General features: G+C 39.8%; 4 protein-coding genes across 8 annotated transcripts; 1 reads left to right on the top strand and 3 right to left on the bottom strand.

The window, feature by feature from the left end:
* Nucleotides 1-2: 2 nt before the first annotated feature.
* cenph (centromere protein H) lies at nt 3-3,636 on the bottom strand. Of its 2 annotated transcripts, XM_035736262.2 has the most exons (11): nt 3,481-3,615; nt 3,293-3,382; nt 3,030-3,164; nt 2,340-2,395; nt 2,194-2,242; nt 2,009-2,077; nt 1,759-1,815; nt 1,298-1,361; nt 1,038-1,089; nt 634-794; nt 3-336 (listed from the first exon to the last, which is right to left on the bottom strand). In XM_035736262.2, the coding sequence occupies exons 3-11, from the start codon at nt 3,149-3,151 to the stop codon at nt 241-243; spliced, it is 726 nt and encodes a 241-aa protein (XP_035592155.1). In that variant the 5' UTR covers nt 3,152-3,164; nt 3,293-3,382; nt 3,481-3,615; the 3' UTR covers nt 3-240. The 2 variants fall into 2 exon arrangements, with proteins under 2 accessions (XP_035592155.1, XP_035592154.1); XM_035736261.1 differs by lacking the exon at nt 3,293-3,382 and having other exon boundaries at nt 3,481-3,636.
* A 124-nt stretch (nt 3,637-3,760) lies between these two features.
* mrps36 (mitochondrial ribosomal protein S36) lies at nt 3,761-6,263 on the top strand. Of its 3 annotated transcripts, none has more exons than XM_035736265.2 (5): nt 3,761-4,081; nt 4,293-4,385; nt 5,013-5,076; nt 5,662-5,855; nt 6,085-6,263. In XM_035736265.2, exons 2-5 carry the CDS (start codon nt 4,335-4,337, stop codon nt 6,100-6,102), a joined length of 327 nt encoding a protein of 108 aa, XP_035592158.1. In that variant the 5' UTR covers nt 3,761-4,081; nt 4,293-4,334; the 3' UTR covers nt 6,103-6,263. The 3 variants fall into 3 exon arrangements, with proteins under 3 accessions (XP_035592158.1, XP_035592157.1, XP_035592156.1); XM_035736264.2 differs by having other exon boundaries at nt 3,762-3,783; XM_035736263.2 differs by having other exon boundaries at nt 3,803-4,081; nt 4,293-4,439.
* Nucleotides 6,264-6,846: 583 nt separating this feature from the next.
* Nucleotides 6,847-9,175, bottom strand: LOC118358430 (chronophin-like). Its single transcript, XM_035736258.2, has 2 exons — nt 7,962-9,175; nt 6,847-7,832 (listed from the first exon to the last, which is right to left on the bottom strand). The coding sequence occupies exons 1-2, from the start codon at nt 8,563-8,565 to the stop codon at nt 7,507-7,509; spliced, it is 930 nt and encodes a 309-aa protein (XP_035592151.1). The 5' UTR covers nt 8,566-9,175; the 3' UTR covers nt 6,847-7,506.
* A 1,675-nt stretch (nt 9,176-10,850) lies between these two features.
* Nucleotides 10,851-20,110, bottom strand: mier3b (mesoderm induction early response 1, family member 3 b). 2 transcript variants are annotated; one of them, XM_035736256.2, is made up of 13 exons: nt 19,978-20,110; nt 19,211-19,235; nt 18,794-18,939; nt 17,972-18,106; nt 17,548-17,671; nt 15,692-15,765; nt 15,409-15,481; nt 15,119-15,267; nt 14,940-15,021; nt 14,763-14,857; nt 14,466-14,593; nt 14,091-14,248; nt 10,851-13,864 (listed from the first exon to the last, which is right to left on the bottom strand). In XM_035736256.2, exons 1-13 carry the CDS (start codon nt 19,984-19,986, stop codon nt 13,317-13,319), a joined length of 1,746 nt encoding a protein of 581 aa, XP_035592149.1. In that variant the 5' UTR covers nt 19,987-20,110; the 3' UTR covers nt 10,851-13,316. The 2 variants fall into 2 exon arrangements, with proteins under 2 accessions (XP_035592149.1, XP_035592150.1); XM_035736257.2 differs by lacking the exon at nt 19,978-20,110 and adding an exon at nt 19,924-19,948.
* Between the last annotated feature and the right edge of the window lie 330 nt (nt 20,111-20,440).

The raw sequence follows: 20,440 nt of genomic DNA, 5'->3' as shown, positions 1-20,440 counted from the left end.
ACTGGTGAACAGCAGTTTTATTCATAAAAACACATGGTCAATACAAATATGCTTTTTATTGTAAAAACAACTAATGGTTTATTACAAAAAGATGTCCATCTCTGCTGCAGTGTATTATGCACTTTACCAAGTGCTCTTAACATCAGTTAATGTTATCCCTCTCCCCCCTCTCCCTTGATAACTGAACATATTATACACATAAACAATGTCACAGAAATGTTTCCCTTCCATGCGGAAAGCTCATTCCTCAGAGATGGGAATGTCCTCCAGCGTCATGGAGATGTCTCTCAATTTGGGGTCGTCTCTCCAGTTCACTTTACTGGCAATGATGATCCCCTGGAGAAAAAAAACAACATAGCATCATGAGTTCTGACATTATTAACAGAACAGGTAAAATGCTACCATCCTCTTGGCACCAAGGCTCTGTCCCAATTACATCTCCTTCCCCACATCCCTTTACTGATTTGGAAGGAAATGACTGGCACAAGAAATATCATGGACATTCATACGAGTCCAAAGCTTTCAGATTTGTGAGACGAAGTAATCAAGTGCACACTTCAAAAGAAATTAGATATTATTGGGACACACCCTAAGAATAAAGAGCTGTATTCTTAAAGATAGAGTGCAATTTACCCGCAGGACATTCTGTGTGATTGTGGCCATCTTCTGGTACTTCTCCAAATGAGACTGGCCTTTCTGCAGGACATTTCTATACTTCTCTGCCTCTGGGTGCTCCCTCTTCCTCTTCAGTTCATCCATCTCCTTCATCTTCTCATGAGTGAGACGCTTTAGATCTGCAGAAAAATAAATAAAACATATGTCAAAGAATAAAATATGCTTGAGGGATTTTATTTTATTCATGTCACTTATCCTCCTGAACTACAAGGCAAAGTACGAAAACATTCACTGAAGAAGTGATTGTTAATCTTCATTAAAATGTTGTGAATTCTTACACCCTCATAAGAGTAGGTTCAAAAAATACATTTGAACATTCCTATACATCCTTGGTAAAGCAGTAAGTGTGGGTGATGTAATACCTAGCCTCTGCTTTTTAACATCTGTGATTTGGTTCTGCAGCTCACATGATTCCTTTTGACAAAGCAAACAAGAGGTCAGAAAGAGCATTCCATAAATCTGCAACAATTGGTGACACCACAGCAGAGCCAAGCCAATGACTGCACCGTTTTTCTGATGAAAACAGTAAACATTCTGTTCTCATTTATAAAACGGTTGGATAACAATCACACCATCAGATTGTTGAAAACTTCCAACCATATTAAAAAACAGATGCACCCACCTGCTGAAGTGTCTTTATCTTTGAACAAAGGTCTAGGCTACAACTGGTCAGTCCCCTCATTGCTCTGGAATAAAAATACACAGGCCCCACACCACATCAAGTAGTGCTAAAAATATATAGTTACATGTTTTTAAATTGGTCAAATTAGTTATGTACAGTATAGGCAGGTAAAGTGTAATGACAATGTCGATAGGGAAACAACTATTGGTGGTTTGTGTAATTGACATTTTTACAAACAAATTAAAATCAATCCCAAAGTATATCAATGGTAGTGTTAATAATATTTTTATTCTCAAGGCCAGTTTAGGAGGAACTGCTACCAATAAGACAGGGTCTATTTCCTGGCACCCTATTTCCTATATAGTAAATATGGCTCTGGTAAGCAGTAGTGGACTATATAGGGAATTGGGTGCCATTTGGGACACAAACAGGCTGTTACAATCTGCTCCTGTTGGACTTACACAGCCTCTGGATCACTCTGTTTCAGCTTCTCAGAGATGGCATGCCACACCTGCATCCTGACAAATACAACACAATGTATAATCAGTAAAAACAATAAAAAATGTAGACTGTCCAAATGGAACTGATGCTCCAAACTTATACTTAAAGGGTTTGCAAGCAACACATGACTATTATCATAACTAATGCACTAGTAATTAATGGATTGAAAGACCATTACTTTACATATCAATACAGAAATGTGATAGTTACCTGTGTAAGGCCAATGTCTTGTTAAAATGAATGATTTTTGCTTCCTCTAAAGTATTTGCATAATCCAGCCTGTGGATTACCCAGAGACAAAGAAATCCACATTTTCAAAATATGAATTGAGAAAATATTCCGTTTGGTTATGGATAGGCCTACATGAGACGATATTGCAAACTAAAGACACTCACAAGTCTTTCTCAGCATCAGATGCACTGCAAGAAGATCTTTTGCTTTTTCCTGATAAAGAACATTTGAAATTGCTAAATAATTACAGCCTTATTGTCACGTAGTATATCAGCATACCCAATTCAGTAATAAAGGTAATGTAATTTACCTGCTTGGAGCTTCACTGCCATCTCAAAACATTGATTTGACATCTGTTCTTTCATCCTGAAGGGAGAAACACTCATGAATGTAGAATTTAATAACAAGTCTTGTTAAGAAGTGTCAGCTATATTCATAGGTAACTGCCAAAATAAAGGAAACACCAACATAAAGTATCTTAATATGGCGTTGGGCCTCCACAAGCCAGAACAGCTTCAATTGCACCTTGCCAGAAGATACCAACCATTCCGAGCTGCATTGAGATCGTAAAGCAGTCATGGTTACATTAAGAAACCATGGAGCCGGCACGAGATATTGGTCGGGAAAGAGTACCTCAATGCAGGGATGGGATATGCCACTGTGCTCAAAATTGTACCTTTATCCACACTGCTCCATTGAGAAGATAGAAAATACTGCTAATTTTCCAGGAAAACTGCCCTTTTCGTCCTCATGCTGAAGTACAGGGGCTATCCCATCCCTTCATTGAGGCACGTTTCCCGAAGAAACCCCACCTGGATGGAAGCACCTGATTCAGTATACTTTGCATCCCTCGTTTACTGTTTCTATTATTTTGGCAGTTACCTGTATTACATACTCTATGACAGATGGGTTGGTTAAATGGTCATTCTGAATGATACATATTCATCTGAAAGTATTGCAGAATGATTGAATGATCTATAGTTAAGAATTGTGGAGAAACCTTAGCATCTCTGCAGGTGAGCTGTCCTTCTGTCCATTGTCAACCGTAGTAGCCTGAAAACCATTCAATGCCATGGTCTCAAGACTTGAGGCGAGGTTCTCCAGTCTATCCAAGGACTCCATGTTCAATTATTGCCTGGAAAATTAAATAGTGTCAGTCGGTGTGTTCACCGCCAACGTCAAGAGAACCATAGAGAATAACAATCAACTCAAGGAAAGGACATTTAGCTATGATTTTCTGTAATTGTTTAACTCTGTAATTACTTTTCCATCTAAGTCAGTGAAACCAGTGATGATCAGTGAACGACTTAGATAAAGGCAAGCAGACAACCCCAGCTAAAGTTAGCTAGCCAGCTAAATGACAGGAATGTCGGGTAAGAACTTGAAAGCAACTAATTCATTAACACTAACTGAAATATAATATATAATACAGACGTTTATATAATACGTACCCTTTTCTTAGTTTTCAATACACAAACAATGTATGGATTCCCTTTAGCAGTTAACTTGCAAACCAATACAACATTTCTTCTCAACTGAAGTGAGAAGTTTAATCCTATTGGACAAGTCATTTTAACAATTTCCGTAACAATATTTCCATTGGTTAAACGTCACGTCTATTTAAAATTCGACTCGATGATACGCTCTTGGTGCAATATTGAATATACCGCCAGGAAATTAAGACTAACCACGTGACCAAGTAATTCTTCAGTATCCCCCGGCTTTTTTATAGGCGGAGTAAAATTAAGGTACCGGTAGGTTATTTTCTTTTGCTAACCGCGGTTGTCATTGCTTATACTCTATAGTGATTATTTGGACGTATAAAACAATGTTAATTTTCAATGGACCCTACGTAGCTCAATGTGGTTGATGGAATTTGTCTGCTACCAGCATTTTGATCGATTAAGAGGATTTTCCTTGTGTTATTCTTAGAAATCAAGTTGGTACAAGCAAAAGTCACGTTTGACAGTAATGGCATGAGAAACTGACCTGAACGTTTACTGTTATTTCGAATAATAAAGCCTATTTTCAGCTGACTGCATCTATACATAGGTAAGAAATTATGAAGGGTTTGGAGCCCGTACATAGATGTTTTATTCTGTATTTGACTCTGAATGTGACGGTGTTATCCGCCGGTGTCCCAGTTATCTTTTTGACAGCTCACATTCGCATCACATCCCATCCATACCGTTGTTCTCAACCTATGGTTTCCATACAGTGGACTTGGTTATTTTCACATGACAAATACTCTGGTACTTCTTAGGAACTGCGAATTGTTTTCAACCGGAAGAAGACCCGTGAGGTCATGGGGGGCAAAGTCAGTAGCAAAATGGCGACTGTTGGGCGGTTTGTACAGGTACGCTTGTCTAACTGGGTAATTTATCGCTCTGCAACAACTATTGTCACTCAAGTGAGTACATTTAAACGTTGACTAGTTAATGTAAGACGTTACGGTTTCAAGGTCAGAAACCAGCCACATTTATGTTATTGCTGTGCATCCCCAAAGCTAACGAGCAAACTACTCGTGCTAATGCCCTTGTTGGTCTGCATGAAATTCCAAAATGTTAGCATGTAGTTAGCTAGTATATAGATGAAAGTTGACTAACTAGCTCCACTCTAACTGGCATAAGTGTAACATGATTTATGTGGTTTGGTGTTGAAATAAGGCTATACATAGCAAGTTCATTAATCAGTAGTAGTTGACAGTAGTTCTTCCTGTCGAAGTGTTTACTCTAGCTAGCTCATTTATTTTGTCCAGTAGCTAGCTGGCTAGTTATCTCCATGCAGCTTCCCAGTATGCAGTTTATTCAAAGTAAATGATAAACATGTGTAGGCCTACAATACAATATGGCATTGTTTTCACATCATAACATTAAACAGTATATAGGACTGGCTGGCTGCAAAAGACATGTGTGTCATAACAACTACTTTTAATTTAAGTGGTTGATTTTAATTTGTCTGGTTTCATTTGACTACCTTTCAGGCTGTGAAACCTCATGCTCCACTAATCAAGTTTCCCAACAGAGAGGGGGTACCCAGGCCGAATGGTGAGTAGCAACTTGTCAGTTTGATGTTGCACTAGCTATTGTTTTCTCTTTGTCCATGCATAGTGCTAACCCTATGGAAGAGGACATTCCACCCTTTGACTGTTCAGGGACACTGCTACTGTATGCAATTATGCTTTGTTCGTCAACATGTAGCCTATTGCATATCAATGTGTTTGTTGCATGTTGATTAGTTGCATTAACTTGAACATGATAGGCAGTATGAATTGCGTCAAACAATGTTCTATTGTAACATTACTTTGTAGCTCACCGCATTAAAAACATTTGTCCTCTGTTAGTTTGACATTATGTTGGCCAACCTGGGTATTGTTATGAGGTTCTTTTCAAATAAAAGGGGAAACACTGACTTGATTTTCCATTTTTTTTTTGAGTCAACGACTGTGTAATTTAGGAAAAGGTTATTTTAGTCCTTTCCAATTTCATTATAGAAACAGTGCTATGAATGTGCTAATCGAAGCAATAAAAGTAAAATAACATAAAACACAAAGGATGTTTAAAACAAAGTCACTGATTTTAAAAGCTACATTAATATTGTTTAAAAACAAACAACCATTTCCTCTGTTTCAGTCCAAGAGGCTCTTAAAACATTAGCAGTCAGCTCTCCTAGTCCACCTCCACTTGTAGTGCCGCTGCCGTTATCAAGACCCCCTGGACCTCTCACTCGGCTCCCTGGAACCCCAGACAGCTTGGCCACAGTGAAGGAACTCCCCCAAAGATACCGCAGGAGAGCACTGGAAGCAGAAGAGATGGACTATATTCAGGTTAATGCATATCTGTGGCACTGAAGTGCTGTAATTGTGTGGTATTGTTGATTTTAAAAAGTAACAGGTGGTAACATACGGCTACACTCATGGGTATGATATGTGCTTTGAATTCAGCCCGTAGTGTTACAGAAGGCATCCCGGGTACACAAAGTGCATTAACTGTTACCTTAGTGTTGTAATACAGTTAAGATCTCACTAACCACTCTTCTTCTGGTTTATTTTTCAGCGTGGTGGACCAGAGTGAACTTGAGTGACTCAGTGAATGCAACCAAGGTGGAAATCAGTTTCTTTGCCTAATTTTGTTCTTCAACAAGAGGACCTGCTGCAACACCTCATTACACATCATGCAGAATAAAGATTTTATTCATGTTGAAATTGTATATATAAAGTTTATTTTTAAAGATGTGACTGTAGATATTTTTTGCTTGATTCTACCTTAATTTCAATGGGGGGTACATTTTAATTGTTTTATTTTAGAAGAAAATCCATTACAGTAAATCTTCAAATTATACTATTTGTTCAGAACCCACCTCATTTAGTGCTCACTATTTTACACCTTCACTTAATTCAAACCTTGAAGGTTAATGTTCGCATCAACAGTACATCTGTGTACCATTGACCAGACCGTTATCCCATCCCTACACTACATTGTCGATTGTTGCATATTTCTATGACAAGGACCAGACTGAATTACGCCAAGAAAATGAAGGGCTCATTTCTCATGGCCCAGATTAACATGGATTAATCTGGTGCAAGTTTGTTCGGGTACAAAGCAAGTAGGATACATAATGGAAGTGAATGGATTTTGTTTGATATTGGACAATAATGATTAAAATGATTACTGTGAAATTGCCTGTGATCTTTATATTTAAGATGGCATTTGTGCCACAGTGAGTAAACAATGGACCGTAACTTATACATGTTAGAACATTAACTTGGTTTTGTCTGGTGTTGAGTATTTAGAGAATGATTCATTGAGACAGGAGCGTACAGATATCATAAAATATACATTTATTGGATCTGACAATACATGTCAAACACCACACCCAAGGGAAATAGTCTATGAATGTCAAATCTCACATTTCAGTCTTCCAGAAAAGGAGTTCACAACAGGGATAGTTCTACTGGCACCAGTTGTATTAAATGACTTACAAGATCATAATACATTGAAAAGACAGTCATCTCAAGGCTTTTTTTCAAATGTTTTCAGTGTTTCTCCAATACTATTTGTGCATTGATTGCCTCATATCAATGTGGTAAGTCTGCAACGGTCACAGGCCATTCAGAAATATGGATCTTCACATGTTCTAAAACCAATAAGGGATATCTGAAACACAGACCACATCACGTTTACACCACTATACACATCAAAAATGCATTGGAATATTTACAGTAGGCCTACACGCACTGCCAAAAATGTCAACATTGAGACCTGATTGCTAGAACCTTCAATGTTAACAAACGGCTTTACCTGGGATGAGTAGTTCTTACAACCAATACTGGAATAAAGAAGTAACATTTCACTCCTGATCCTACAAATGTTTTTCTTAAACTTAGTAATATTTTGAACAGTCAGTTATAAGACAGTTATAACAGCAGAGTCACTCAACACTGGTGAACCGACAATACCACCATCTGAAACACAAAGTCAGTCCTCAAAAGCAGGTAAGAAGTCAGCAATGGTATCCACTACATAGTTCGGTACAAAGCTCTGATTTGTGGAGTGATCACTGTCTCTGTACTCCTGGGCTGTCTTCATCTGAGAGATCCCTGTGAGTGTAAGCATGGTATCCAGGCCACAGTTGGCCCCAAACAGCATGTCTGTCTCCAGGCGGTCACCCACCATCAGGCACTGGGCTGGGTCAACTCTGAACTGGCTGGAGATGCACTCAAACATGAAGGGGCTGGGCTTGCCTATCACCATAGCCTTCCGACCTGTGGCCACTTCCAGCGCTGCTGTCAGACACCCAGAACCTGAGAGAGAGATGGGGGTTGGAAATAGTGTACATATTATTATTTTCCTCTAGCTCTGTTCCCCTCTTCCACACGCACACCAGTCAATTAGTTTACTAGCTAGGTTAGTGCACAGCATCGGTACCATACCTGGCAATATCCTTCCATCTTGCAGCGGGTGCCAGGGGTCCACATCAGTGGCCAAAAACAGACACTCTGGATCCCGCAAATAGCAGGAGGCTTTGGCCAATTTAAGGAAGGTAAACTTGTCATCATGTCCAACGAGGACCGCTTTGACATCCGAGGCCAATGCGCAGTTAAATATAGTGCCGTCCGGCGCGTCTTCGTCACCAACGAAAGAAATGCCAGCCTGCAACAGTTCATTACGCACTCCCTCTCCGCCGATGACAAACACCTTACCTTGCACCTTAGCGACATCTCTCAGGTAAAGCGCCGAACAATACGAGGAGCTGAATATCTGCTCTTGTATAACATCAGTAAAGCCCAGACGGTAGAACTTGTTCACGTAATTCTTACGTGGCCTAGTGCAATTGTTTGTAACGAAAAACACGTGTTTGCCGTGTTTGATCAAAGAACTCACCACCTTAGGGGCACCAGTTATTGCCTCTTCTCCGTGCCATATCACGCCATCGCAATCGAAAAGGAAGAAATCTTTTGCATTAAGCAGATTTGTTATTTGAGAGCCTCCAATCTTCAGACATCCCTTGAAGCCGAGGGCGCGTGCGCCGGCCATTCTTAATGTTAGATAGCCAATTTCTCACCTTTTCATATGCCAAAACCTACTGCAATGTCATATGTTTCAACCACCATTTGACCTTTCATAATCAACAGAATAAACTAGATTTAACCACGCCTTTCTGTAATGATAAACCAATGAAACTGCAGCGTTCGCATTGTATCCAACGTTGTTACAATGGGCGGATTCGATTATGTTCAGCCGCGGGGCACCGGGCCCGTTTTACATCAACGGGAAAAAACGGGGAGGAGGGCAATTCTCAAATCGAACGGTAATCTGTGTGTAACCGGTGTGAAATGACTAGCTAGTTAGCGGGGTGCACACTAATAATGTTTCGATCGGTGACGTCACTCGCTCTGAGACCTTGAAGTAGTTGTTCCCCTTGCTCTGAAAGGGTTGTGGCTTTTGAAAGGGGCACCTGGCTCACACCCCGGTTCCAAATCGAATGCAATCGATTTCCAACCGAAACACGCCTACACGGGCCCTGGGGACTTTAATCGATCCTCTTCAATGTAACCAGAAAGTTCGGTTGTAAACATGGACACTCTTTTCACCGCATTTCTCCTAGTGGTCGTAGATTTCAACAGCACACTGCATCGAGAACGAGCCGAGCACTCGCCCAAATCCGGATTGTGGACAAAATGTATTGAATTTACATTTTATTTAAATGTTGCATAATCTGAAAAATGGTCAAGCAAAACAAACCCTAAATCCCTGTAAAGCCTTTTGTATTTAAAAAAATATGTTTATACCCCTGTGTATAAAGTTTGTCTGTATTAGTTGGTATACTGTTTTGTAAGATACTTTGTATATTGTGTAATGAGTTGTTAATCAAATAAAAGGACATATCCTGGAATCTTTTTCAACACATCTAACTACAGTAATGGTTGTTACCATTTTATCACGGAGGTAAATTACAAAAATGAAGTAATGTCATCGCAGAATTATTATTATTTTTACATTTATTTAACTAGGCAAGTCAGTTAGGAACAAATTCTTATTTTCAATGACGGCCTAGGAACTATGGGTTAACTGCCTTGTTCAGGGGCAGAACGACATATTTTTACCTTGTCAGCTCGGGGATTCGATCTTGCAACCTTTCGGTTACTAGTCCAACGGCAGGTAGCCTAATTCGCGTTATGTTTACTATTTCATACAGCCACAGAATAGAATGATTTTGTATTCAGATTTTGCATCGTTGTTTAACCTACTAAACTAGGCATAATATAGTATACTGCGCTCAAAGTACATTTTGATTTCAAAACTTTAAGTAATACTAACACATTCTTAGTACTGTTAGAAAAGTACAAATTGATTAACAATGCCAGACACGATGTGACTACTACAGAACCCGAGATACATTATGCCAAACCCCGCTATAATGTAGTTTTCTTCGGGAACACACAGTAAACATGTCGTCCTTGGGCCAATCAGTGTAATTTTGTAAAAGACGTCTCTTTATGGCAAGAGCATCATTCACTGAACTTTTATCAAAATGTCTGCGATATCACGTGGCTTAGCTAGACTCATTTCCCTGAGCATGTGTGCCAAATTTCAGTACACGAGTCAAACAGATCAAAAGATATAAACATGTCTGTTATAGTGCCACTGTGTGGTCGATGTCTTGAAAGTGTTTTAAACACTTACCAAACTGTGTTACAATGCAAATACCCTTAACTGATTTATATGTATTTATGTTCTTGACCACACCCACGTGAATGTTTATTGGTACTAGTCTGGAAAATATTGCATTGAGACCTTTGTCCATAGATGCCACAGTTTCATGCAGATCGGTCATTCGGTACCAGAAGAGCAGGGTTCATTTGACAAAATTCTAAATGGCAGAAAGTCCATCACGGCAGACCTAAGGCAAATGTGTTCCTTGTGAGAGGGGATATATGTACCAACTTTCATGTTTTAGGTGAAACAAGGTGAGGGGTGTGACCTTTCAAAGTTGGTATTTCCAGTCTTTTATAGCACCACCATCTGGCCAATCAGTGTAATTTTGTAAATGCTGGATCTCTATGGAATGACAGATCATTCACCGATGTTTCTTCAAAATCATGCCTTTGCTGTCTGAGATATCCCATGTGACTAACGTATGAACAGACAGAGATCCACAGTCCCCGTCCCGATTGTGGGGGACAACTATAACGTTTAGACCCACCATAGTGATGTCAGTGAAGAAGTTGGAGACGGGTAACACATTTTAGGGAACACCACAAAAATCACAATTGTGCTGTCACACAAGTCAAAGCAGGAGTCTTGAGACATTTTCCAGATTTTTCTGGATCCATACACCATGTATTAAAGAACAGAAAATACAAAATGCTTAAAACCAAAAGAAAAAAAACAATTCAGTGTCTATGTACAATTCTTATAAACAATAAAGATTTTCTTAACATTTGATTGTAAATGTGTTGATTGTCTATTTCTGGATATACGTTTTGCAGGTTTTATTCACAGAACTAGATTTTATATATATATATATCTGCTATAGTCACCCCCCCCCCTTATCTTCAAAACACAATACAAAATATAAAAGGAATTAGTTTAGTGCTTTCTTACACACAAGTCTCAATGAAATCACGAGATTTCAGCACAGGGTTGTAAAATCTAAATATTAATCTACTAGTCAATGGCCTTTACATTCAGACAGTATTTCCAAGTCTTTGTACAAACCATTGGGTGAAAAATATATCCCTGCACTTCTAAAGTTAGAGAGCACCTGGACACACCCACTGCATCTGCACTTTGTATGATGGTGAGCAACAATCATTTGGTACATCTCCCTAGGCACTTGATGCATCTGTAAGTATTTGATGGGTATAAGCAATATGGTATACCATTTTTGGTTATATTTATCCAACCATACCAGATCTATGCAAGTACCTAAGGGATAGGGACAAGGGCTTGATTCTGGACTAGACCCATCTCTCAAGATAGGGACTACAGAAGCAATCCCTTTATCACCAAGACAAAGACAGCAATGTGGAAATAAAATGATAAAACAGAAACAAAATGGGATTTGTACGTATGATTGCAGACTTCAGAACACAAAATGCGACATTGAATAATATATTAATAAGTCTTAGGTAAAGCCGTTTTGTGGTACATTTTCAAGAACTGTCACACAGCTAGCATGCATTGTCCCCCCAAAGTATCCAAACAAAGTCCATCAGTAAAATGTAAGAACATGTAATGTCTGTACATATCTACACATTGCCCTTTTACAAGGAATACAATTTAAAGTCTTTGTATCAACCCAGATTCACAAGTTTGTCAATGAAGACATTTTCAAGGCTATTAGCTAATTATTTACATGAAACTGTCCACATTTGGGGAAACAATGCAAGGTGAACAAACAGCCAACTCCAATGTTTGCCATAGAAATAGCGACTAGATAACTCAGGACACACTCAGGATAGTGAATTATTGGATGGTACATCTTTATGTAAAAATCTATGGACTTGTGTCTGACATTCAGAATTAAATACCCCCAAAACGAACTAATTATCCAACTCACAATGCATAGTTAAATTAAGTAAACACTATTACTGCACTCATTAACACAGTGATGACTCCACGACAATCAACAATTCACAATTAGTTCAGTCAAGAGAAAAAGAAGTAGGCTGTTAGACTGCAACTGGACATTAATTTATAGACCGGATAATAAAAGGCATCCTCCCGTCCGTACTGTGGAAGTTACATGAAAGTGGCTTTAAATAAGGAAATAATACTTCTAACAATCTTACGCAGCTGTTTTAGTTGCAATACAATTTCAAATCATTTGTTTTGCTCTTTTCTTTTTTTTTACCGAGTGGTCAAGCTCAACGAACTCCATGATAAACATGCAAACAGCACAACTTGCCTGGACCAAATAGATTTGTATTGTGCCAAGAGTATAGGGTAGAAACTATATACATTACTGTAACTGAACACATGACATCTTAAAGCAACACCTGTACCAATCCAAAAAACATTTTCCTTCATAAAGTAAAATATTTTCATGATAGACTAATTTCTGGGGCAATACGTTTTTAAGGAAACGTTTCAGACAATCTGATGGAGCTGCTCTGCTTATTGGGGTGTTAGTTTTAAATTTAGAGACTATAAGGCTGAATCTGTCTCGACCTGTCACGACTCACGAGATTGAACAATGATAAATTATCATATAATATACTGTTACATTTCTAGAACATTCTCCTCCGGTTTGGCCACTTTGGACTGTTAAGGTCTGAAAAAAGCAGGTTGAGTACAAAATAAGCTTCCACAGGAGAAAAAAAAATAAGGCAGAGAGGGAGGTTATGACGAGTTATAACCTACAACGCCTCGACAACAATGAGTGTTGTTGCATTAAATACAAACCCCAGGCTCATCTCAGACTAAATAACATTTGCCCAAGCCTGGATACTATAATTACCTGTAAACACTGATATCCAATCAAAAGTACCACTTTAACAATGAACAAACTACATATGAAACCAGAACAAAGATGTTTTGGCAGCTGAATATGAGTGACAGGATAACTTGGGGGGACAAACAACTGTCTATCCGCAGCCTTGGGCCGGACCCCACTGTACACAAACACGGACATTAAACATCTCAGGACCAGAGAAAATAAATGGCTATATAAACTCTTGAGAAATCAAGATTTTTAGTTCTATACGATAAAGACATCACTGATGTCATATTTCACAAATGAAATAAATGTATATTCATATATATAATTATTAAATACAAATCTAATTCTCCAGTGAGTGAGTCTTATGTACACATGGGAGGGTGGTTTTAAAGGTGGAACTCTGGGGGCGGGGCGGCGGGAGGTCACACTGACTGGAGCGCCGTGCTGTGCTGTGCGTGATGCCGTGTGTTTGCTCCCATAAGTCTGTTGGGCTCCCCGCCAAACTCCCAAAGTCTGTGACGGACACTGCCATCTTGGTGCCAGTGATACGGTGGTGTGTCATTTTCCGCCGCCCCTCAAAGTCCACTCCGAGGTTTCCCACAGAAGCATCGTTGATGAAGGAGTCGGGCAGTGCCAACTTGAGCCTCTTAGAGGGCCGCTCACATTCCTTGGCCCCGCACACCCCACCCAGCTGGCCCAGGTCCGAGTGGTAGAAGCCAGCATCCAGCATGTTGAGACAGTTGGGGTCCCCTCCGTTGGATGGAAAGCCCAGGGTCTCATCGTGGGCCAGGGACCCCCGGTGGAGGCTCTCCAGAGGGGGGAAACTGTACGAGTCCAGGCAGCTCACCTCCGCTGGGCTGCACACTGTGGCCACGCTGTTACTCAGGGCTGAGGGAGGGGGACACGTATATAAACTACTTGGTTATCTGTGGATTTCATATGTATTGTTTTTAGGACTTATTGTATAAAGTTGTATATAATATGTGTACTGTAGATTCATACTGAATACCAGATCTGAAGTTAGGCTTGTGAAAAATATAGTTACCCTGTCAAGGATGATGGGGTCAGTTTGTGCTACATGCAGTGTGGAACATCTGAGACCCTGTTGACTAACCTGTGAGGTCGCTGGCAGTGATGGAGTTGAGCAGGCTGAGCTGCTGCTCTGTGGTGGGCTCCATCCTCACCCCTCCTCCTCCTCCACCTGAGCAAACAGAGGAGGAGCTGTCTACTGCAAGGCCCTCCGCCTCGTCCACCAGCCGATCCATCAGGTCCCTGCAGGCAGAGGGAAGACACACGAGGTTAACACACTCAGCCATAGACACATTCTCCTTTAATAACCATGAGCCACCCCTTTCATGTAGTTGCAAGCACAATAAAATAAAATCTGCAAATACAGGTTATCATATTCAGAGAGAACTCTGTCTACATACATTTGGCAATGAATTCAGACCTCAGTTACTACTGTTGAACAGAATGAACGATCACTTACGTTACGCCAGGATAGCTGCTATACTTCTTTTTGCCAAAGCGGTTCTGCTGGACGAAGAAATCAAAGCGCTCCGACTTCTTCCACATGTAGTAAAAGGCCACACATTCAGCTACCGTCCGTGTCTTCACCTGATGAAGGGCAGAAATACATGATAAAGAGAAAGGTTCTACAACACAGGAAGTTAGTGTCAAAGTCTTTTTAAAGAAAGGCTTCATAAAAAGTGTCCATATCCTTACAGAAGCTTTCAACATTATGATAATTTCTCCACCCTTTTATCAGTAACAGAGAGAGTCCCACCTTGTGTTTCTGTATGAGGTGAAAATTCTTATCGTATATCTGTAGTGCATGTTCAAAGTTTCTGCATTCATCTTCAGACCACGGTGGGGATTCCTCTGTAAAAATCACAAGGAGTCATTTTCCCTCACAATAGAGTGACATTTATGAGTCTACTAATCATTCAAAATGGTAACTTACCCTTTGAGGATTTCACATTACTGCAATACCGCTCCAATGCTTTGTGGGTATTGTAGTTGCATTTCACAAGCTCATACAGAGCCTACAGGGAGACGACAGAGGAATAGGTGAACTCTGTGATGGCAGCAGGAGCATATCTAATGTTATGAAATCCAGTGAGTCTTAAAGTGATGACTGACCTGCTCATTGTCTTTCACATGAGCTCCTGCCGTGTCACTTCTTGTCCTCTCGTCAGTTGCCCATGACAACTCCTCACACAGGAAGTCCCTGACCTTACTCTCTGACAACACGTCCGGGGTCCATAGCAACTGGTCGTCATCTTCGTATACTGTACGAAAATGGCAGATGACACTCACAATGTTAGACACTATGCAATATTACACTTGGAAACACTTCTAAATATCTGACTGTCAAATGCAACTTTGACAATATGTTTATGGGTTAACCTCGTAAGAAAACCTCCACTCACCCTTCTCATCAACACCATAGTGACAGAGGTGAGTGGGGACCTCTGCTTGGTGCTGCGATCCCACCATTATTTCCTGTGAAATACAAACAGACTTACCGCTCAAAACAGAACATGCAGCACCATGTTTTCAAATGCAGGTCTAGGTTCAGTTAACCAAAATAAGGTCACTAAATAACTGTAACCATTGGAAAGTAAAATAACTGACCTCCAATTAGTGCTTATGGGAAACCTAATCTTGTATCCCCTTCAAATAAAGTCACCTTTAAAAGGACAGGATTCTTACCTTTCTGGAGTCCTCAGGGCTTGGCCCATCCTCCTCACACTCCGACTCCTTATCACCGTCGTAGATAGTGTTAGCTGACAATGCAAAGACAGAAAGGGCACTCCCCATTAGAATTATTGCTATCCGAATGGCATCCTGTGCTTATCAACTCATCACATGAACAAGATAAGATCATATTAAAAGATGGTATGAATGTTTGGGAGGGGATAAATGCTGACAAAGCACAAGATAAATAAGTTACTGTGCTTTTGTTAATAATGACACCTGGGCGTAGTGGTTAAGGGCGCTGTACTGCAGCGCCAGCTGTGCCATCAGAGTCCCTGGGTTCGCGCCCAGGCTCTATCGTAACCGGCCGCGACCGGGAGGTCCGTGGGGCGACGCACAATTGGCCTAGCGTCGTCCGGGTTAGGGAGGGCTTGGTCGGTAGGGATGTCCTTGTCTCATCGCGCACCAGCGACTCCTGTGGCGGGCTGGGCGCAGTGAGCGCTAACCAAGGTTGCCAGGTACACGGTGTTTCCTCCAGCACATTGGTGCGGCTGGCTTCCGGGTTGGATGTGCGCGGTGTTAAGAAGCAGTACGGCTGGTTGGGTTGTGTATCGGAGGACGCATCACTTTCAACCTTCGTCTCTCCCGAGCTCGTACGGGAGTTGTAGCGATGAGACAAGATAGTAGCTAGTAGCTACTACAACAATTGGATACCACGAAAATGGGGAGAAAAAGGGGTAAAAATTCAAAAAATATATCAAAATGTAAAAAAATAATAATGACACCTGCACTTCACAGTAGATGCACTACGCAGAAATCGCATTGACATTTTCTGGTTGCTAAAATTAGAATGGTTTGCCTAATTTCAATTTGTGTGACAAAACAAGCAAGTATAGTGTAGATAATCATTGTACCATCGAAACCACTGTGAAATATATTTTCCATAAGCAAAAATATTGAATTTTCAGCTGTTTGAAACTTGTGTACAAAACCGAAAGTAAAAGACGCAAAACATAACAGGAAGCATAGAAATAGCTCACATAGAACATATCTACCGTTTCTTAGACTTGCATTCAATGAGAATGACAACAAAAATAAGCAACATTTAAAAAATAAACATAATGAAAATTGTTTGAATGACACAGAGGGACAGTGTTTTTACAACTAATGCCGGTTTGCCTGAGGCTGATGCCATGCAGGTGTTTGTACACATGCATATACGCACACTCATTCAAATAAACACATACAAGAACACACACATACACGTAATAGTGCCAGACATGCACACAAACATACACATTTGGCATTGCTGTTATGATTTTAGTTGTCCTCGATGTCCTTTGTTTGAAATTTATTTATTTAATACTTTTTTTGCATTGTTGTTTGCTGTTTTCTTCTGTCTTTCTTTTTCTCTCATTAGTTCATTCTCTTGGTTCAAATGGTTGAGGGGGAGCTATTGGGGAACTGTGGGGGGGGTCTTGGAGGGGTTGGGTTCACGATTTTTGGCCTGGTGGGAGATCAGTCAATGTGCCCATCCAAGCATTGACCCTGGATGCTTCTGTGTGTCGCTCTGAATGGGAGTCTGTTGGATGACTGGTATGATGTAGTTGTTGAGCTGCTTCACTGAAAGTATATTGTATGTTTTGGATATTAAATAAATAAATACATAAGATTTCTGTGAATTTGGTTGGGTCGCCCAAAAAGTTATATTGCAGCTTTAATAAATAAAATATTGCAGTTACTCATAACTTTCACACTATAAAGCACTATATGAATCTGTGTTTTGTAATTGGTCTCTCTTGAGCTCTGACAATGTCTTATTTACCTCTGAGGTGTCCTAATAAAGTTGCAATTGAAGTGAATTGCCTTACATCTGAGTGTTCTGGGGAAGAAGTCAGTGGCCTCGTGGGAAGTGACTGAAGGAGTAAGGTCATCAGCGGAGGACTGGGTCTCCTCCTCATAGTCTCCTGACAGCAGGTCTTTAGCAATCTCCTCCTGTGGAAGAACACAATCACCATTTGTAACGTTAGAAGGTAAGCCGCCAAGGATCAATTGACCCTAAAAATTCCAAGTTTGTTTTGCTTCATATCTGTCGTAACCACACCTTGGAGGTAATACAAAAGTAAGACACATAACGTAATAATAATAATAGTTGGGATAGATGGCCTACTGATGATATAACAAATACATTTGACTGAAAACCTCTTTCAATATCCACAAATTTGTCTATACAGTACACGGTGACATTTTTTAAATATATTAATATTCCCTTTACCAAATCTGAATTTTGCTCACCTTGTCCAAAGTCATGTCTGGCAGTTCATCCGTCAGCTCCCCAGAAGAGCTGTCCATGCTGGATCCTGCAGCCGTACTGACAGACGCCTCGTAGCGGTAGATGGCCAGCAGTTCCTCCAAGGGCATGTTCCCCTCCTGTTACAACAAATAGAAATCCTATTAGACCATGTCTCTACAATCAAAATCATGATATTTCATGTCTGCTATGTGAAGAATGGTTAGACAAAAAGTTCCATGACACAGTGTCTGTTTCCATAATAACATAGAACATAGTCATGTATACATTATGCTTCCCCCCCAGCCTATAACATTTTATTAATTGAAGTAGGGAAGTGGTAATTCAAGCATAGACAGAATTAAAAAATATTCCAATAAAAATTACAACTACAATGCCTGTCTAGAAGAAAGGAACCAGTATATTAATTTATATTATTAGCCAATCTAGCTACAGATTGTAAAACCAGATAATGTGATTTCATGGGAAAAAGATGTGTACCATGCAGCACTTTGGGGGTGGACACACCTGTCTCAATTAATGAGAGAAGACTTGAAATAGACAAGGTGGCGACGTAGACATTGTTGGTTAACTTAATGAACAACATTATTTTAATATCAGAGCATTTTCTCAAATCAAACGGACCCCGTGCAACTGGATGCATCCATTTTACGAGACTCCTGTTTCCACCAATCGCTAATACAAGGTTAGTTCATCTCTGCTGATGTTTTGTATAGTCACACCTGTAACTACCAGTATAATGGTAAAAAAAAGTTGGGTTAAATCACATTATCTGGTGTTACAATCTGTAGCTATAGCCAACCAACCTTCTCTAGATCGGCTATCTCTGAGTTGAAGTTTTTCTCGCCCTCAAATGACTCTTCCTCCTCCAAAGTCCTCTCATCGTCATATTCATGAACTAGCATCTCGGCTGACGGATCGAAGTCATGATCTTCCGACGACAAAGAGCCAACTGTGGGCGAAAACTATTTTAGAATGCGGTTTAAAGGCACCTTTACAAGGACAACCACAAATAAATTGAGATACTCTTAACAAAACGGGCACTGCTTGTCAATACCATTGGCGCGCCCACAGCACAATTAAATCATTTACAATAATTACTTCCTTAATAAATATTTTATAAATGTATTTAGCTACATGGTATCAAAACATTAACTGAATATGTCTGCTAAATGACTTATGTATGTAAATGTAAATGTAATATAAAATTATTCCGACATTACCTGGGCTCGAACTCCCGAAGGAAGCCTGTTCAGAAGAACAAAAATATAATAGCACCAATTAAGCAATTTTGAATCTGTGAATATTACTGTTACACTTTCGAACATTTTCGTTCAAACAAACTGTTATTTTTACAGCAGACATTGTCTATAATATCCACCAGGATAAATAAATAAAAATATGCATTTTTCCGCAACCTGAAAACACATACCGAACGCACAGCTGCTTATTTAATGTTATAGAATTGTAATATTAAGTAGCAATATGATACCATTTGGATGTGGCACGCAAAATAACATCAAGGCCCTATATCCAGTTTTGTGTACAGCCAATGCTCTGAAATTAGCGTTAAAGCTAACCTTATTGACAATTAAAAAAAACAATTATTGTTTTGCCTCGTACACGGTAACCTAAAACTGTGAACAATTCACGATGTTTTTGTTTTTACACAAGAACCGAAAAACACAATCGCAATTAATTGTAAATCAACTCTATTTATTTTTCTTCCCACATCAAATTGGCGTTTGAGTCTGCCCGGTAGACCTTAGCAAAGCAGCTGAGAGCGAACAGGCCTTGTCGTGAAGGATCGGTGTATACATTCAAACATATTTTAGAGGGATATTTGCGGCAATTTTGACACAAAACCACAAATATTGAACAAAAACAACTTAATCTATGTAATCGATTACATTTAAATAGAAAGTTAGCAACACACATTTTCTAAACATCGATTTAAAATCTGATGCTTCTCCCCTGTTTTCCCTCTTACCTCCGCCATATTGGTACCTTTAGCTCGTTCCAGCTCAGTACCCGGATAGAGTCTCTGAACCAATCAGAGATCCAGGTAACAGTAGTCGTGACGTCTTTCAAACTTAACACTGGTAGGCTACCTACCGTCAAAAATCTAGCCAGGAATGTTACTGTAAAAATTGACTGGGATAAAAAATGTACTGATTGTACGTTCAATTGGTTTCTATTAATTTGAGACCTGTCAGAAACCACTATCCAAGCAGATACTGTTGAATAACTTCTGAAATTACTATTCATAATGGTGAATTTCCTTTTCCTTGAATAGATGAAAATCATGCAATTTACTAAATGTACTACAACTAAATCAGACAATGTCAATTCAGGTAAACCAGTTAACAGGCAATTTCCAGTCCCTACACATTGCAGACCCTTACAAAACCAGTAGGGGGCACAGCTGAACTACTATAAATGGAGTGTCAATT

The sequence above is a fragment of the Oncorhynchus keta genome, chromosome 25 (assembly GCF_023373465.1).
Source record: "Oncorhynchus keta strain PuntledgeMale-10-30-2019 chromosome 25, Oket_V2, whole genome shotgun sequence".
Lineage (NCBI taxonomy): Eukaryota > Metazoa > Chordata > Actinopteri > Salmoniformes > Salmonidae > Oncorhynchus > Oncorhynchus keta.
The sequence above is the reverse complement of the archived record's forward strand: the minus strand, read 5'-3'. Positions and strand labels throughout refer to the sequence as shown.

Bases quoted from the DNA above. Each gene is read 5' to 3' on its own strand.
- LOC118358430 (XM_035736258.2), bottom strand. From the start codon at position 8,565: ATGGCCGGCGCACGCGCCCTCGGCTTCAAGGGATGTCTGAAGATTGGA. The intron at 7,833-7,961 runs GTATGGTACCGA...TCTCTCTCTCAG, and splicing joins AGATGGAAGGATATTGCCAG to GTTCTGGGTGTCTGACAGCA.
- mier3b (XM_035736256.2), bottom strand. The intron at 15,482-15,691 runs GTAAGAATCCTG...TGTATTTCACAG, and splicing joins GCCCTGAGGACTCCAGAAAG to GAAATAATGGTGGGATCGCA. The intron at 15,268-15,408 runs GTGAGTGGAGGT...ATTTTCGTACAG, and splicing joins CTATGGTGTTGATGAGAAGG to TATACGAAGATGACGACCAG.
- mrps36 (XM_035736263.2), top strand. From the start codon at position 4,335: ATGGGGGGCAAAGTCAGTAGCAAAATGGCGACTGTTGGGCGGTTTGTA. The intron at 4,440-5,012 runs GTGAGTACATTT...ACTACCTTTCAG, and splicing joins CAACAACTATTGTCACTCAA to GCTGTGAAACCTCATGCTCC. The intron at 5,077-5,661 runs GTGAGTAGCAAC...CCTCTGTTTCAG, and splicing joins GGGGGTACCCAGGCCGAATG to TCCAAGAGGCTCTTAAAACA.
- cenph (XM_035736261.1), bottom strand. From the start codon at position 3,151: ATGGAGTCCTTGGATAGACTGGAGAACCTCGCCTCAAGTCTTGAGACC. The intron at 795-1,037 runs GTATTACATCAC...ATTTTTCTGCAG, and splicing joins TGTTAAAAAGCAGAGGCTAG to ATCTAAAGCGTCTCACTCAT. The intron at 337-633 runs GTAAATTGCACT...TTTTTTCTCCAG, and splicing joins TCACACAGAATGTCCTGCGG to GGGATCATCATTGCCAGTAA.